The sequence below is a fragment of the Plecotus auritus genome (genome assembly GCF_963455305.1).
Source record: "Plecotus auritus genome assembly, chromosome: 4".
Lineage (NCBI taxonomy): Eukaryota > Metazoa > Chordata > Mammalia > Chiroptera > Vespertilionidae > Plecotus > Plecotus auritus.
Window position 1 is genome coordinate 20,686,609 of NC_137775.1, and position 19,512 is coordinate 20,706,120.

Consider the following 19,512-nt stretch of genomic DNA (forward strand, 5'->3'; position numbering starts at 1 on the left):
ATAGTTGTTTTTATTTTCCATCACAGACAAGCAAATAAAAACTAATCTACTCTCAGTAAAATTTATTAGAAAAATAATTACAAAAAAGCATTTGGGCCCTAGCCAATTTAGCTCAGTGGATAGAGCATCGGCCTGAGGACTGAAGGGTCCTGGGTTCGATTCTGGCCAAGCGCTGGTACCTCAGTTGGAGTGCAAGCAGGAGGCAACCAATTGATGTGTCTCTCTCACATCAATATTTCTCTATCTCTGTCTCTCCCCTTCCCTTCCACTCTCTCTAAAGAAAAAAGCGTTTGGGTTAATTCTAAGGCAATAACATACGAGGCTCTACAATATCAAGTTTCTCCTCTTTAGAAGTGTAGCTAGACATCTATATTAATCATTGAAATGCAGTATTGTTCAATGTCAATGAACATGGGTCATGGGTCTTGAGTTCTAAGAAAAATTCAAAATGACATTTTCATATTTATTTACCAAGATCTGGCACTTTTTCATTCCACCCCCACCCGCCGGGGGTTGTAAATATGGTAAAAATTAGTTGGCATACCATTTAGGACACCATTTATCTAAATCATGATATTCACTACTGCCTTTTTTGAAGTTGTATACCTAAACTGGTTTAAGTCCTTGATTTTGCTTTTATGTTGTTAAGTGCTTTCATGAAATTAAACCATTAAAACCGCTTGCCAACTGGGAAATTAATATATATCATCAAAATCAGAACCAGAACACAGTGTGTTTTGAAAAATCTTAAAGAACAGAAATTTGCTAAGAAAAAACTAAAGAAGGAAACAAGTTTCTCCCACAGGTCTTCCCATTTGGAAAATTCCAAAGGAGCAATAGGGACAATAAGAGGGTAGAAATGTCTTTTAACAAAAACAAAATTAGCCCATTAGTACACTCATGAACACGTAAGATTAAAAGTAATAATTCCAAGAGAAGATAATTTAGAAAAATGCATTTAATTATAAAAAAATTTTTAAATAAAAAAGCAATGGCACAAATCACTAAAAAGTTAAATGATCATATATCCACAGGCTGTTCTTGTAATTATATGCTGAAAATTTATGACCGTTCTCATTAACAGCATTTTCCCTCCTAATTAGAGTGACATCGAGAGCTTCTGAGAATGTGTAATTTTTCCTAAAGTACTAAAAGTATCATAAACACGGTTTGTGCAGCACTCATAGACATCACCTTTTATTTACTACACTCTAAACTCATAAAATATTGAACATTTTTCTCTCACTTTATTCCTCTTATTTACAGAGAGGCTCATCTCTTGTCACAATACAGTTTGTGCATTAAAATCCCTGGGAATAGTACTTGTCGCAGCATTTTAATAAATTTACTCTGATTATTTAAAATAAGTACACAGACAAAAGCTTGTTCATAGGACTGTGTCATACCCAGAAGAATAAGTCTTCCCGCAGACTTACTTATGAGGTTTTTTTAAAAAAATCCCTCTTTGGGTAGAATACATTCTCAACCATTCCTGCATTAGACTCTCATGCATATTTATATCCCTAGTATGACAATAGGTAAAGCTAGCTAGGACTTTTTAAATTTCTTTTAGAAGAGGGAGGCATACATGAAGTGATTTGGCTTTCACTCGCTTATTATCCATAATCCAGTTATTCCACATGGACATATTTTATTTATTCTTAGTATACAAGTCTTTAATGGTTCAGGGGTAATTGGCAGTTTCTGACAGTTCTATTTTCTTGGTAGTGGATACAGCTCTGTGCACATATGTCAGATGAACTGAAAAAATGCAAATCACTTCATATGATACAGCAGGGAGAAGGAGAATGTTATCTTTTGAACAAATGATTCAAAGAGATGAATATTCAACATTTGATAGTCACAGGAATACTACTGAGTCCGGGCTGTTTTAAGATGTCCTAATTTCACAACTGGCCATACCTGGCATTTGTTATCCTTTCCGTTAAAAAGCAAACCTCATTGGGGTCAGGCAGATGTAAGGAGGAGAGAAAGGTAAGAAAGTATATATTACTGTATACATGATTTTAGGAGAAAAAAAAAGTGAGAGGGAAGAGGGTATATTTAATATAAAAAAACAACAACTATGTCACATCTGGGCACATTTCACAAAGTATATGAAAACAGCCTACAAGTTCATTAAGCCTCTTTCCTCTCACTCCAGAGATACTTATTTTCTAGTAATAGTCAACATAATAATTAACATAATTCTGGCAGCAGCACAAATCTATAACTTTTTGAGGCTTGGGAGTGTCGCTATTCAATGGTTGGATGCATCTGAATAGCAAAAGAGTCCTGCAGTTCCTTTGTTTACACTCTTGACCCAGCGAGTATTACTGAGGAAGTCCGGGGGTTATCTCAGCAGGTCTTCTACGAAGGCTTGGACTTTATAACCCATTCAGCATTCGGGTTGAGCTGATATAAGTCCTTCATGTACGTGTCATCATCGAGGCAGCGTTCCCCTATTAACGACATGTTGCATTTGTTTCATACAGTGAGGTGACTGGGATGCAATTTTAAACGTAGGCCTGTGTCTTAGACTTTAAATATTTTTCATCGTTTGATAACTCCCATAAAATTATACTAGTAAAACTGGCCAAAAAACATTAAAGAAGCCAATTTTGTGGTCTTTCTATAAATGCACATGTTTCAAATTAATTTAGGAGGTTGAAAGTACTTTGCATGATAGGCTTTTAAATGGTTCCTTAAAAGCGTATTCACATTTATTAAGGGTGACAACAGTTTTGAATCCCCCTAAGAAAAAATCACTCTTAATTCCCCAAAATCTAAGAGTAAAATATAAAATAAAATATATTAATATTTAAATATTCCTTACTAATCAAGGTAACAACTGCAGGTTTCTACTGGAGCTGTGGCTATTTAAATTTCAAAAATGAGCCTTCATAGTTCTGCATTCAACTTTTAACACTTGCTAACATTTTTAAGTCCTAAAAAAAGAATTCTACAAAACTTACCTTAAAATACTTCCAATTACTATTTTGAAATAAACACCATTTCAATTATTTGTTAACAATTCCACCCTTACCATTATAAGGCTCAAAAAATGGGGGAAACATGTATTTTAAATTTTAATAAAGATATGAGTACAATAAATAGGCAAATAAAATATAAGACATGGTCAAAATTAATCCATGTATCCTATTTCTGTTTCTTAAATTACTAACATATGTGTGTGTGCTATTTAGTAGGCAATCAGCAATGGCAAAAATAACTTATGCTTTCACTAAAAATATCTAGTACTGCACTATAATAAAAGTGTTATCTTGGTCTTAAAAAAGCTCAACTACTTCCTTTATTAAGATGAAACATAAGCATAATAAAAAAGGAAAAAAGTTTTGAAAAACTTTATTAACCATTCTAGAAATTATATCTATTTTAGGGAACTTGCCTTTGCCAAGATTCAACATGGATGGGAATTTGTACAGAAGGAGCTCAAAGTCTGAAGAGAAAGGCCTGACCACTAAACAAATCCGTAGTACTCATCAACAATGTACATTGTGCTATATGTTACTCCTCCTACCTTCCCTTCCCCACAAAGATATAAATAATAATCATTGGCAATGTCCAGTCAGCATATGAAATACAGAGAGAAAAAAATGTGCTTACCAATATTCCCTCCAATTTCATACAAAAAAACTTCCCCTTTCTTGAGTGTCTGGGCAATCCCACTATTAGGGACAAAACAAACGGATTAGTTATATCATCAGACAGCTTGCAAGTAAATCACTTTAATGTGCTTGGGGAATTCTAGCTTGTATGGAAAATTCATAACTTAGACACACTGTAATTACCTCCACATTTGTATTTTCCCATCTGTTAAATGTGCCTAATATGTAATAAAAATGTCACACCTGTAAATTAAAATAAACAAATGGCAGAGGAAAGGCAGTGGAGGGTGGATGCATAGGAAGAGATCAATCAAAGAACTTATATGCATAACCCAGGGTTACAGACAATAAGGTGGTGAAGGCCTGGGGAGGGGCGGGCAGTGGGCTAGAAGAAGTCAGTGGGGGAGGGGGGGAGGGAAGGGGGACAAATGTAATACTTTCAAAAATAAAAGATGAAAAATAAATAAAAATAAACAAATGGAATCATACATCTAAAAGCAGAATAATAAGTGAATATCTAAATTTGTAAAATTAAAAAGAAGGTAACATAACATTTTAATTGCCAATAAAATAATATGACCATCTACTTAGCATAGGGACCAAAAAGGTCCTACTAAAACTATGAAAAGAAATATTTGCACCTTAGTTTTCCCAAGGCATTTATTCCATAGTATTTATCAGGGGTTTGCTGTGCTGACAGGTCTGATGCCATGCAAGATAAATGTAAAGAACTGGACATGGCTCATAACCCTCCCTGTGTTGGCCATCCAAATATGAGAGGTATATACACTCAAAGTAGAAGCGAATACTTTACCATAGCGTGCATTTACAGGGTTAAACTCTTCAAAGGATAAGCTATTCCAGACATTAGGTTCAAACAATAAAAACTGGTAAAATTTGGTGGTTTTTGAATACTAATACTAATTACCTGCAAAACCTGCTAAAAATTCTGTCCCAGAGCTCTGAAAACTCTGATTTAGTATGTCTAGATGAAGCCTAAGAATCTTTTTAAATGCTCTATAGTGGGTGCTGATGCATAGGAAAGTTTGTGAACCACTCAGATAAGGCCCTGAAGGCACATTCCCTGGAACTGAGAAGAGAAAACCAAGACTGACTTTTATCCAAACTGTTATGAAAAATATGGTATGGCAGAAGCTTTCCTAACCAACCATGTAATGACTTAGCTGGTTATCCAACTCTGTCTACTCTACTCCGCTCAGGGACATATAATGTCCTCACGCATAAGACCCACCTGCTGACTTGCATTCTAACTAGGAGATTTTGTTTCCAAACTGGTCAAACTGGTGTATGCTTATTTTTGAAATTAAATAATTTAATAATTATATTTTTATTTATAATGTAGTACATTTCCTGGTAAACTATGAGTATACCAAGAGTCATTATTCCTATGAAAACAAAATTGAATGTTTTGGTAGACTAGATTTTAAAAAATCTCATCCAATATTGCTCTCAGATTGCTTCCCCATTATCTGTGTTCTTGTTCCAATTGAGAGAAACATAAAGTAGATTTCCTGGTACACATAACCTTTTATGTAATACTAATCAACAAGTCCACACACAAAGAAAAGGAAACAGCCTTTATCAAGACTGGTGAGTGAATGTGCAATTTATTGTGCATCTATTTTATGTCATTCATGTACTCTTGGCTTTGGTAGAAAAAGTAGGGGAGGACGAGGATGGACAAAAGTAGGATTTCTAACTGCCCCCACGCAGGTGGAATGCAAATGAGAGAAGGAGGGGAAATAGTGGGAGAAAAAAAAAATATATATATAAACATTTATTGAGCATTTCAATTATTAGATGGCCCAGCCAGACAGTGCTGTGTGCTTCATGGTCATTTTCCTAGTTAATCATCACAAGACAATAATGTAAGTCCTATCATAGTTCACTTTTATAAATGAGGAACCTGAAAGTTAAAGACATTATAAAAACCAGCCAAGATGAAATAGGAAAAGCTGGCATTTTAATCTAAATCATTGGCCTCCAGCACCCCCAAGCATAAGGAAAGGGGTGAAGACTTGGGGGAAAAGGAGGCAAATGGGCAGAGTTCACTGGACTTCCCTCTGGGTGGAGCAGGATGGGGAAAAGGGAGGAAATAGAAGGACTCTGCCCCAGCAGGTAGCAAATGCTTATTTAATAAAAGCACCACCGGCAGAAAATCCAAATATACAGAAAGCAACTGTCACAAAGCTGGTGCTTTCTATAATACCCTAAATATTAAAAGGCACAGTTGAATGTATTATACAACGTCATCACCACATCTTGTATTATCAGCACGTAGAGGAACAAAAGTGCCGACTACATTGAGCACTAGTGTCCTGAAAGTAAATGCTCTGTAAATTAGCCAGATCCAGCCTGGAAGAGCGACCTCCGTCTGGAGTCTGGCCACACCTCCAGGTACACTCTCTGGGACGGGAAGAATTCTTCCCACAGTCTGGTGGGGACAATGGCAACAGTTGGCATCTAAGCCCTGGCAGGGTGTAGAGAGGAAGCGGATTGACGGCATTTTAGGTCAGAGACCCTTTAGGGAGCAAAGACATCTGAAAAATTCAACTGCTCCCAGGACTTAATCCTGAGAAATTCTAACTGCCCCTGAACTTAATCCCCCCAAATTCCATCTGCTCCCAGACTCCGCACCAATGAGCCCCAGATCAGAGATGGTCTCTAGCAGACCTAGCCCATCTGGACAGTGGTTCAGGACTGCCTTTGGAGACAGAAACCAAAGATTTAGAATTCAGCTCCGCTGCCCACAAAATGCGTGGCTCTGGGAAGTCTCTCTCATCAGGAAGACAGAAGTAACATGAGAACGTACTATGGAGCGCTGTTGAGAGGGAAGTTCACGCTAACTTACTGAAAGCCCAGATATTACCAATAAGCCTCTCTTTTATTTCATCACCATCTGCTCGCTACGCAGGCTCATCGCTTTTCCCACTTTATAAAGCCCGAGGGGAGATACTTTAAAATATATGTTTATACCCCTTCCAACATTGAGCAGAGGGCCTTCCATGGAGCAGAGACATGGTAAGGGCTGGGGGTAACTGTGTGACAATCGGAGAGCATTTGAAGAAAGCTGCAAGGAGGCCCCTGAATGTTAACGGGAGGAGATGGAAGTCTATGGAAGGCTAAGACCACTTTCCTGGGCTGAGATGGCAAGGCCCCGGTTTCCCTGGCTTCTTAAAAATGTGCATCAGTTCATTTTCAATGAGTGGACATGGGGAGGAGGAGGGCATTACCAATATAACCTTAGCTAAAAATAAGAATTCAAAGGCTAAAAACCAAAAACCCAATACACTTGTTTGGACCTTGAAATGTCAAGAAAAGATAAGTGTAAGCTCTGATATCATCGGAAAGATGCCAATGGCTTTCAAAGGACTCCTGCCCCACCCGCCCCGAACAGAGGGGAAGGCTGGGCAACTCAGTGAAGGCAGGAGCTCCAGGGGCTGGTTGTCCTCCCTTAATCCTTTACCTTCTGCTTTTAAAGGTAAGCATTTTTATGCATTATATTTTATAGAAAAGGACGTGTCTTTTATTTGTTTGTTTTGATCCTCCTGTATCCCAATTAGCGATCATACTAATACACAGTAATTAACCCCCAATCACCACAGTCTGGAAGGACGACCACGTGGTCTCATGAGCCAGGCCCGGGCAGGCCGTTGAAGGGATGCTCGGACATCCCCGCTTGAAACAGGCTCCACGCAAACACGAACTACATTAGGTGAACTTGACTCATTCCAACAGTAGAACTGTTAGGTCTGCTCCACTTCTCTGCTGAAGAGACAACAATTCTATGCACTTCATACCACCCATAGTATAAAATAAAATAAAAAAAGGGCGGGGCAAGGAAGGGAGGGGACAAGCGAGCAAGTGAGTTATTCCATGAAATAATTAAAACAAAACAGGCCTCTACCTTTCTTGGCTGAGAAACCTGGCAAGCACGTCACTGGCTTTTAGTTCTTCCGTGAGCTGTATTGCCATGGAAACTTTGGAAAGATGAGGAGCTTGCACTCGAATCACTCCCTGAGGAACGTCAGCCTGCAAAGCAATAATGACACTGGAACAAAGCTGGCGGCAGCTGGAACTTGTAACTCTGTGCGATGCATTATATGGTAAGTGTGCTTAACTACTATGCATTTTACTTCACTACATAAAAACCTTAACTACTGTATAATGTAATTTGCTAAATTACATCAAACCTCAAATATCCTCTTAATAGTGATAGGGGAACTTTATAATGCCTGTGCAGTAATGCTTAATTATTTTTAAAGATGTAAAGAATGACAGCAATAACCATTACTGCCATATTAAGTGCCGACTTCTGAGGGTTATCTAGGGGAGGGTGCTTCTTCATGCAGCAATTTATGACATTGAATCAGAATAGGTATTTTGTGCGCTGTTTCAATGTGTGCATTTTTTAAATCTTCCGGCACATTCACAACATTTGACAAAAAATTCTTGTCCCCAAGAATATTAAAGTAAAAATAAAAAGAAACACACTTTTCTAACACATTGGCATTGTGTTTGATCCTCACTTAACTAATGAGCTTACAGGGTGACCACATACTTTGAATTTATGATATGTATTTGGAGGGATATCAAGGAAATATTTTGAGGATTATAATACCAAAATATCAGCTATGGCATTCAAAATATTAGGCTTAATTAATCCCTAATCATTCTGCTAAAATAAATAATTTATTACTTATAACCATATGTCTTAATCAGACCCTAGAAAAAACAACCTGCACAAATGTTTAAAGATAATGCTTTATACATTACAAGTACCCTCAAATTTATTAAGCATCTACTAAGTACTAGGCATTGTGCTAAGTCTACTTATCTAGCAGATAAATAAGACACAAGTCCTTTATTGCACAATATTATTTTGGGGCTCACAATAGTTTTTTTAATGCACATGGGCTTGAATTGCTTTATTTTCCCCAAACACACAACATGGATATAACATAGGAGGAATCAACGTGATTTCAAAGTTCATAAAAAATAATATGGCTTTAGTATTAGGCTGCATAAAAATGTAGGCATCTCCAAGAGATTTAACACTGCTCCTGAGTAACACCTGGGATGTAGTGTGGGCGTCAGGAAAGAAGCTACACTGCAAAAGACTGTACAAGGGAGCGCGGATGGTGTAAGACCTCCTCACAGGGCGGCAAACACCTGCTACACCTGCAGAGAGACCATAGAGGGCCTGGTGGCAACTCAGAAACCCTGTCACGGTCACCTGACCACTCAGTGAAAGGCCACAGGTTTATCAGGCCCAACCCAGACAGAGACAAAGCATTTGGGGCCAACCACTCACTCCCCTGCCAGGTGAGGAACTGCATTCCTTGTGTCCTTATCTAACTTCTCTGCCCCAGGGTGGTGGTGGTGGTGGGGGGGGGGTTATGCTCAACCTGATCCCTAAAAGACGTCCCAACCCTAACCTGTGCCCAGATCCCTCACCTCCTGGTACCTCTGCCCCTCCGCGCCAGGACCCCTGCCTTGGTCTGCTGCCTTCCAGTTTCGGAGGCATGGAGTCTGGCCTGATAGCTGATCTAGTGTCTGACCTCCACCTTGCTTCTAGGATACAGGTCTGACTTCCCTTTTTCTTCAAGTCTGTGACAGATTTTATTTTCATTTGTAACATTTTGGAAAGCGAGCTGCTTCTTACAATGGACGGGGCATTTCACGTGGGAGTGTGGTTACCTTATTCTTTCAAAGCAGTTATTACATCAGTGCTATATCTTAGGGATTATGCTACATGCTCTTCTCCCTCTTCTCCCTGGGGTTTCATCTCTACTTCTATCCTGCTGTGGCCGTGCCGCCTGCCGGCCTGGCCTCCACCGTGTGTTTCCACAGAGGACGTGGGGAGCAATGAGCTGGCCCCGGGACTCGAATGCTGGAGTGAACCCTGTAACAGCAACAGCTGAAGCACGGAGTCCATGTTGCCAAAACCCAATCCAAATCGTCTACTCAGTTAGGGACACAAATATTGGTATTTTGGAAACTGTTGGTTTATTGTTATTGAATTTCAGAAGGCCTGGAATAGCAGGCTAGGGTTTGCAGACAGTGATCTACTCTATAGCTGATTTAAAAGCCAGGGAATTCTGCTTAAGTCATAGTGCCCAATATTCTTGGATATAGTTTTTCTTGGTAAAAGTGATAGTGACAAAAATTGTTCCAATAATTATATCTTATATGCTGACATTTAAAGTGAAGCAAGGTGCCCAGCCAGTGTGGCTCAATGGTTGAGTGTCAACCTATGAACCAGGAGGTCACTGTTCGACTTCTGGTCAAGGCACATGTCTGGGTTTCGGGCTCAATCCCCAGTAGGGGGTATGCAGGAGGCAGCCGATCAATGATTCTCATCATTGATGTTTCTTTCTCTCCCTCTTCCTTCCTCTCAGAAAAACAAAAAAGAAAATAAAGTAAGGTGATATGATTAAGTTTTCATATCCAGAAGGTCCACAATAAGTGAGTTATAAAAGCAAAATAACCCAGAAAAATAATATATTGTCATAGAGAGTTACAGCAACCTTACTCTGCTCCCTGCCTTTCCCCCCATTAGTCCTTGTGGCACATTCTACTGTTTGAATGAAAAAGGCCAGTCAAAATTTACTATAAGCACCACACTTTCCAATTTTTATATATGCTCTATTTCACCTCTGAAATATCTCACTATCAATTTTTAAGACCCAGCTCAAATACCTCAAACTCCGTGGAACTTTCCATAGTCCACAGGATCAAAGGGAATTCCTCCTTCCACTGGATCTCTTTTATTACGGAAACCAGTATCCCAGTCACATGCCACATGTCTGAGTCACATCTGTAGCCATCTATCAATGTTGATTGATTAAATGAATCATTCAAAAATATTTCTCACTAAAATTGGTATGCTAATAATAGTAAAATGTCTCTAGAATAAAATCCTATATAATAAAGAGGTAATATGCAAATTGACCCTCACACCCTCACAAGATGGCTGCCTATGACCAGGCGGGCAGGGGGGTTAGTGAGGGACGACGAAATGACTGAACAGCAGGCTGCGTGGGGTGACCAGGCCAGGAGGGGGTTAGTGAGGGATGACCAAACGACTGAACAGCAGGCTGCGTGGGGTGACCAGGCCGGCGGGGGTGGGGGATGGGATTGGGGGAGGGGGGCAGTAAGAGGCAACCAGGCCAGTGGGGAGAAGCAGTAAGGGGCGACCAGGCTGGCCGGGGGGGGGGGGCAGTTGGGGTTGACCAGGCCAGCGGGGGGGGGGGGGGACAGTTAGGGGCAACAGGCCAGCAGGGGAGGCAGTTAGGGGCAACCAGGCAGGCAGGCAGGTGAGCGATTAGGAGCCAGCAGTCCAGGATTGTGAGAGGGATGACCAACTGCCGGTTTAGGCCCAATCCCCAGGATCGGGCCTAAACGGCAGTTGGACATCCCCCAAGGGGTCCCGAATTGGAGAGGGTGCAGACTGGGCTGAGAGGATCCCCCCACCCCCACCCCCGTGCACAAATTTCATGCACCAGGCCTCTAGTAAACTATAACAATGTGTACTTCCTTATTAGCAAAAAAATAGTTTTAGGAACATTGTTTAAAAGACACCAGTTCATTGCCTCTGTCGACCACACAGTATTCCCTCCCCTCCTGAGAACACACAGGAAAGAAAGAAGAGTGGGAACCAGAATTAAAGATACTACAGGGATAATTCAGTCATTTTCTCCTGCAGGGAGTCACCAGCATTAGCCTGCATCTGCTTAAGGATGTAGCCCCTTTTTCTCCAAGAAGCTCATGGACAGCTGAAGGCCCCATAATATGACTACAGTCCACAGGTTCTCCGTGAGTTCAGGGATCATCCTTTGGAGAGTATGGCCATCCTTCCCTATAAAACACAGCCCTGAGGTCAGTGTGGAGTCAGTTCCATAGCTGACACAGGAACCCAGAGCCTTTCTGATAATTCGAGTTTGGAGGGAAGAGGCCCAGGTACCAGGTCCTGGGGGCACTTAAGGGTTCTCACGCATATGTGAAATGTTAGGTAACTGCCATGTTATGGCTTTGGAAGTGGCATTGGTACAGGTTCCTTGTGGCTGTGGAATTAAACATTTCTCACACCCTTCCCCTCAGTGAGCAGGGGGTGATGCCTGGCCAGCTCTGGGTGAGTTTAACCCTTCCCAAATGACTAACTACAATTTGGACTCATTTCACATGGAAATGGAATATCAATGCCCTTGAAAATCTTTTCACTAGGCCAATGGCACACAGCACCTTCCCAGGCTGACTGGCCACATTCCCTGACAACTAGGAACCTATGTTCTACTAGGGAAGTGTGTGCCCTGGTGGGGATAGGAACAACTCTCAGAGTGTTCATTTCTGTGGTAACATATCCCATCCAAATTCTCACAACAATATAAAGACTGAGTGTGACTCGGTGTGGACTCTACTGTGCCCTTTACAGTTGGAGAAGAAATGAGTTTAACTGATAGACGTAACAGATAAAGATGAAGCAATTGAAAATTGTTTCTGGAAAGCTTTTCCTGGATATCTTGACAAGAGTGGCCAAATGATATTTACTAAAGATGATAAACAATATGTAATGCCAAAGCTCTCATTTAAATGGTGTATGACAATTACCATTAAGCTCCAGAATCATGCTATATCAAACACTAAAGCTATCAGTATACTAATTATACTGAGCTGCCAAACTTTGAACATACACAACATGCCTGATCATTAAGCCAAACAGTCTATTCTTAACCTGAGCCATAATAATAACTGGATCTGTGGATAATATTATCGTTGTAACCTTCCGTGTGTGTGTGTGGGTGCTCGTGCGTGCTTGTGAGCTGAAGTTATGTGATGCACAGCAAGACTAGAAAAGAGCAGTATTTGACTAATACACCATTAAAATTGAGTCACAAAGCGTTTTACAACTTACAAAACGTTAGTTAATTTCTTATGCATGCAAAGACTATTATAATAGAGAAAATGATCTCCTAGGGTTGTTACATGTTTTACATTTTGAACTCAAGCATATTTCTAAAAATGTGACTTTATTATTCTTTGGATAAATAAAGATTTTGGTCGTTTTTTTCATAAGGTATAGATAAACACTACATTACTCATATTTTTGCACTCTAGACATTAGAAATATAATGTCAGAACTTTAGAAAAGGCATTCAATCTTTTTTTTTTTAATTAAAAGCTAATTTAAATGAAAAGCTGACATTTTTCATGCTACAGAGAAAACTTTTATCTTCAAAAGGGCAAATCGGGAATATAGCTATCTCAAAAAATGGCCAGACAGCATAACACATATTTTAGAAAATTAAACAAGGACATTTTAGCAAGGTATCTTAAACTAAAATGGCATATTCATCATGTTAGTCTGATTGGAGGTAAAAATATAGAAGGCATTCTCTACTAGCTTGAACTGTCTCTGTTCTGATTATAATTGGGCCTTGGTTATCCAAATGCTGAAACTTTTACCCAACTCACAGATTCAGAGAATTTTAAAGAAGGGTCAGAAAGAGCTTTCAGAGTTAAACATTTAATTTACAAAGAAATAAGCTCTGATAGTTTTCTCTTTTAATATGATATTTTTATGCACTATAAAAAAATCAAAGGATATCTTAAAAACATGATTTTGCGCCTGATATTGTAACTTGATTTTCCACATTGGTCCCCAGGTAGATCCAAACACTGTTTGAACACCTAAAGCAGATGCTTGAAACAAGACTGGCCACAATGCCTGGGTCAGAGCTGTCAGTGAAACCAGAGATGGACTTCTAAATGGAGATGTGACTGAAGACACACAACCCGTCACAAAGGACCCGGAGCCCACACTGCACTGCCCACTCCAGGATTCTTATGGATTTCTTGTCCATGTCCAAAGCTCTAGACCTTCAAATGTTACAAGATTGTTCTGGAGCTTTCGGCCAGTCACACAAGCTCTCTGAAACTTGAGTTCCTCAACTATCAATGAAGTGTATGACACTAGATCACCCCGAGTTAACACTGAGGTAACCATGGGAGAGAGGACTTTTGTTCCCTCTACCAGTGAGGACAGATGTGCTGAGCAGTTTGACTTATTTCACAGACTCTCACAGAGCCCCGCTGTGTGCCCACATGCTTTCCTACATGTGCAGCTTCCCTTTACTTTGTCAGGTGAGCTTGACTGACAGAAAAAAATAAAATTATGCAAATCTAACTCCACCATGGACTGGAGGCTTGCAGGATCCAGTAATTCATGACTAGATGCTCACCAAAGCTGCTCTGGATCCTTATCAGGCAAAGATGCACTCTAAGGCAATTATGGAGGAAAGAATGGGATATCTCTATTTTCCTTAAAAATACTAAAAGGAGAAAGGGTGTGAGAGACAAGATGAAATAAGATCAGAAAAATTAGTCTGATTATTGGTGATGGGTTTATGGGGGTTCATATACTATTCTATTTTTGTGTATGTTAGGAAAATCTCATAATAGTATATATAGAAATGTTCCAGTGCAAGATGCTGCTAGCCATACTTATGGTTAAATCCCATTAATCTGACCTTACCCTCTCATTTTATAGAAGAAACTGAGGCCCAGAGATGTAAAATGACTTGTCACTATTGTCTTACAAATAGCAGAGCTGGGGCTATGTCTTCAAGCACATGCTTCGGACGTGTGATGGTGTGTATATGCATGTGTGCATGGTGTGTTTATGTGTGTGGGAGGGTGTGATATCAATCCCAACTATATAATTGAAGGCTATCATTACATGGTTATTTGTAATGGTCTACCTTTTTGTTATTTTTTACCAAGAGTTTCTTCCTGAAGTAATTAAGAGATGAGTCTCATTAGTATTTAAGAAATTCAAAAATTTACATTTGTACCAAAACAATTGATATGCTGTAGTCATTAAAAAATATATCTTATTAAGTAGATTGAGGGTGTCCCTTACAACCTGGTTTATACTATTCATTTACCTAGTCAAGCATGTCTTAATAATATAAATGCTTGATTATATATACTGAGTGGCCAGATTATTATGATCTCTGAACGCATAATCATCTGGCCACTCAGTGTATATCCTATATAATAAAAGGCTAATATTCAAATTGTCCCCTCGACCAGGAGTTCGACCAGCAGGCAGGCCGGCCAACTGCCCATGTCCCCTCCCCCTGGCCAGGCTGGCCGGACCTCACCCATGCACGAAATCATGCACTGGGCCTCTAATACACACACACACACACACACACACACACACGAATTCATGCACTGGGCCAGATTATTATGCGTTCAGAGATCATAATAATCTGGCCACTCAGTGTATAGTTAGCATTAATAGCATACAAAATGCTTTTTAAAATATGACCTTGAAGAATTTTCACGATCTACAACCTCCTGTCTTACATCCTTCAGTCTCTGGCGATCTGGCTTCTTCCATCAACATGCAATGACAATGCTTTGGAGAAAGTGACCTTCCAAATGCAAGCTCCAGTGGACCTCTATCCAATGTTAACGTTACTCGGCTTCCCTGCAGAAACTGGTGCCACTAACCAAGCTCTTTCACTTACTTCCCTCCACCTCCGAGCTTCTAAGACGCTACAATCTTCAACTTTCTCTTACGTCCTACCATCTGTTGGCCTCTTTTCCCAGCTCCTCTTCCACGGCCAACCACTTAATATAGGCACACATCAAATAGTAGTTTAACAAACAAATAAAATATCCCGGGCAGTTTCATGCCCTATAGTTTTGTGCTGCATATTCAAATGATTTGGGGAAAGAGTCAAGAAACATAAACTAACAAGACAGCGGGGGAGGGGTGGGAGAGGGGGGAGGCAGTGGCTTATCCAGAGTAGTCGGCCCATGTTCTACCCAAAAGGAACAGTTGCTACTCAGATCCAGATGATGGTTATTCTGCAGGGAAGGCCCCCTCCTGAGAGGGGACCACAGGCCTGCTCCTACATACAATTTGTCAAGGTAAGATGGAAATCCAGACTTTTATGTTAAACCTTTTAGCTTTAAAGTTCTGGCAACTGACGGAAATTTATGCAGAAAACTGATTATTTAGTGACTCACCACATACCCATAGTATTGGATATGGTCTTGTACTTTATTTCTTGTTCTGTAATTGTTTCCTATGTATATTTACTCTCCCTAATAAAATAATAGACACTTGAAAAACAATTGTGGCAACTGATTAAAATTTTTCAACCAAAGCGACAGGCCGAACGAACCCCCCTGGGCCATGATCACGTACAGCTACAACTCCGTCAGGAAGCTTGCTCGGCGAGCAACACCTGTCTCTTCCGTTTGCTGCCAGAATAAAATCTAGAGTTTTTCACATCTCAGCTCTGCTCCCCAGCGAGGTCTCTCGGATGCCCATTTCCTGTTCTGTAGCCCAATATTCCCAGTTCAGGCTTCCATCACACTCCCTCTCCCTCTAAGGTCAATCCTCCCCTTGCTCCCTGTGGGTGAGCACCAGTCCCATCTACCTTTGAATACCTGGCAGGGAGTGTAGGCTTGGAACCAAGGAGGCACTTAGCAGCATTTTGTTAAAAGAACTGCTGAATTTCACAGGAGAGAAAACCAAAACTTGGGGAAACTGAGTCATGCCTAATACATGATAAAACTGAGATTTAAATCCCAAGTCTTCAAATGACAAAACAGCTTCTAACAAGTACAGAGATAATTCTCAGACCAGCTCACGCTGTAAAACTAAAGAAATCCAAGTAAATGCTGTTTTTCTGTAAAGTACAAGATTATTTACATGCTACCAAAAAGTAACTCCTAATTTTTATTTAAAAATGTATTATTACAAAGGTAAAGCACAAATTCTGTTTCCTTAGCTATATACTGGGCCTCAGAATATCACGTTATAACTGCCATACAGAAGAAAAAAAAGCTAGAGAGTCACCTAAGTTAATATGAAAAGCAGGGGTACAAAACACAAAGACACTCAAATACTTATAGTGGTTTTAGAAGGAGTAAACATCCTAAGTTAAATAGAAATGATATCTCAAAAATCCTTTCTAATCTATATCAAGCCCTTTTGCAAAAAATAGAAATAGTATTTATAATTTCCCTTTATTAAATTTTGTTTTTTAAGATACATAAAAATTGACCCAAAACCTTTAAAGACAAGAAATTTTATTTTGTAAGAGTAAGAGCTATCAATAAATAAAGGAGGTATTTTTTTGTTTGTTTCAATTACTAGATTCCTAAGTAGGCCAAAGCAAAAATACCAAAGGCTGGTAACTGCATTTCCACATTATGCCACAAGATGGCAGCATGTAACTGACTAACCTCAATGGTGGTGGTGGGGGGGGGTGTCTTCACTGTAAATAGAACAATAGAAACCCTTTCATTTCATGTTAAGGTTTCAAGTTAGAGCTTTGGTAACTCGCTTCCCAAATGTGTTTTCATGTATATTTCATGATTTTAAACCCAGATTTTAATGTATTCTTACAGCAGTCTATAAATATTTCTTTTTTGAAATATTTTCATTTTCTCCAAATTCTTCTTATGATCCAATGAAGAACCTTTAAATACTTACTGAAGTCCAGGAGTATCCCAGGCACAACACAAACACTGACCTCTCTGTCTTTGTGGGTTAGTTCTTTTTCCCCATTTCACAGATGAGAACATTGAAGAAAAAAGACCCGAGTCCACACAAGGGACTCTTAATTCACTAGACATTACACATTCCCTGGGCGGCTGGCGTCTACAGGAAGTGCTTTGTTGTGTATGTGTGGGTGGGTGTGTGCTGAGACCTTCTGATCTTATCTTCCTTTGTTACCAATTAACAGCTCACTCCTTGAATCCCCAACACCTGAGCAACTGTCCAGACAAGCATTACCCATTGCAGGAGTACTTACCACTATGGATGCCTCTCACTTACACGTCTAGGACCTAGGAGTGTGTAGAAAGTCACACAACAAACACATGCAGACCTCTTTGCTGTGTGTGATACTAAAAACAATACTGAAATCTGTGCAAATACATAACTTCAAGGTTTTCTTACATCATTTGTACTTCTATCTTGCTTGTCATATTTTTCTCGGTCATAAGCCATTTTCTTCAGCAATTTCTTCATTGTTTTCTTATCTTTCTTAAGATTTTCGGTGTTTTGCTTCCTCACTTGGTTGACAAGAAACTTGGGAATCTGTGGAGAAATGCAACTAAGTTTGGGGAGGGAAAAGAAGTGGCAGCATTTTGATCTATGTAAATAATTATACTTAGTAAGGGCTTCACCTCTTTAATGAGACTATGACATTTTGCATGCCATTTGCATTAAATCGGTGAAACAAAATGCACTGTATTATTCATTCACTATGTGCACAGGGTATCTTATCTGCAGGATGCAATTCACCATCTACTTGCAAGGTTCAAGAGGAGGCTTGGAGAGGCTCAAGGACATAGTGGCCGTCATCAATGCCTGGTATGCTAAGATGTAACAGCCTGAGGAGACTGGCATTAGGGGCTACCTCTCTACAGCCTCAACTCCAGCTAACCCGCAGTCCCTGTCTAATGGCCAACCAGCTCTCCATCAAGAGAGAAAGAAAAACTCACAAATACGTGAGAGCTGACAAGTATCTAGCAATAATCCCAGAACAACCGGTACTCAAAATATTTTAGAAGTGACCAAATTGAAATAATAAAATAATGCTGGCATTTTAAAAATTAAGATTTAACACAGGGATATTAAATTTTTTTAAATCACATTTGAAATCACCTACATTGGTTGGTTACCTTTTTATGGAGAAGATAACAATTAATAAAAAGACTTCAGAATCTAGATATCATCACTCATTAACAAAGCTTAAAAATATACACTTACTGTCCACAGAAGTTTTTGATACTTAATCAATAAGTGCATGGTATTAGCTGTCCCAGCTGCCATTGCAAATTCTCGCTGTTCGCTGGACTTCAAACCTAATGCATGACACATGAAGAGGTTGGGGGCCATGACCATGGCCACATTCATGACGGTCATCTTATTTTCCTCTTTATTGTCTATTACTCTTTGGAGAAATTCAAGCAGGGCCTGAAACAGAAATGACTCTTGGAGATTTGTGCTGCATGTGAAGATGAGAGATTAGAGCACTGTAGCATATGGGATTTTTATTTAGTTAAAAAAATAAGTTGTGCCCAACCAGTGTGGTTCAGTGGTTGAGTGTCAACAGTTCAGTTCCTGGTCAGGGCACATGCCCAGGTTGTGGGCTTAATCCCCAATGTGGGGTGTGCACAAGGCAGCCGATCAATGATTCTTTCTTATCATTGATGTTTCTATCTCTCTCTCCCTCTCCCTTCCTCTCTGAAATCAATAAAATATATATTTTTTAATAAAAAAAATAAGTTGTGCATAACCACAGCCCACTAGCCACATCCAGCAGGCCTGCCTGGCATGACAGCTTCTCCATTTGGTGAATGTGCCCCGAGGTGAGGCCTGTGTCTGCTCAGGACTCTGGCGCTGGGAATGGGGCAGAAGGGTTCAGACACAGGCGGTGGAGACAGGAATGGGGACGTGTCAGGCCAACAGCCTACCAGAGCCACGGAGCACTGGGAAGCAGTTTAAAATACGGTGCAAATATTCACTTGCTTCAGGAAGTGTTTTCTTTTAACTCCGGGGATTAAAAAACAAAACGATCCCCTTAAAAAGGCTCATTTAACCTTAGTTTCATTTACTCTAAAGTATTCAATAGCTGCCATGAAATCTAAAACAAATGGGGATAATGATGGGGAGAACAAGGGGATGAAGAGAAACAAAGAAAAGAGGGTCTTAAAAAACACACCAATGAATGAATGAAAAGGACCTTTTCACCAGAACGAGCTAGTTTATGCTCAGTTTGATGCCAGCCACTCCCCACCTCTATTGCCAACACCCAGGTGTCCTCTA

The 19,512-nt window shown here is 39.9% G+C and overlaps 1 protein-coding gene across 2 annotated transcripts in view; it reads right to left on the bottom strand.

Annotated features, from left to right (window-relative positions):
- Positions 1-940: 940 nt before the first annotated feature.
- Positions 941-19,512, bottom strand: part of ARHGAP18 (Rho GTPase activating protein 18) — a 170,842-nt gene continuing 152,270 nt past the window's right edge. For both annotated transcript variants that reach the window (XM_080664730.1, XM_080664729.1), the window contains exons 11-15: positions 18,454-18,660; positions 17,638-17,778; positions 7,558-7,682; positions 3,628-3,689; positions 941-2,462 (exon numbers count right to left, since the gene is read on the bottom strand). In XM_080664730.1, coding sequence (XP_080520856.1) covers positions 2,371-2,462; positions 3,628-3,689; positions 7,558-7,682; positions 17,638-17,778; positions 18,454-18,660 — 627 coding nt within the window. In that variant the 3' untranslated portion in view covers positions 941-2,370. The remainder of the gene's footprint in view (positions 2,463-3,627; positions 3,690-7,557; positions 7,683-17,637; positions 17,779-18,453; positions 18,661-19,512) is intronic.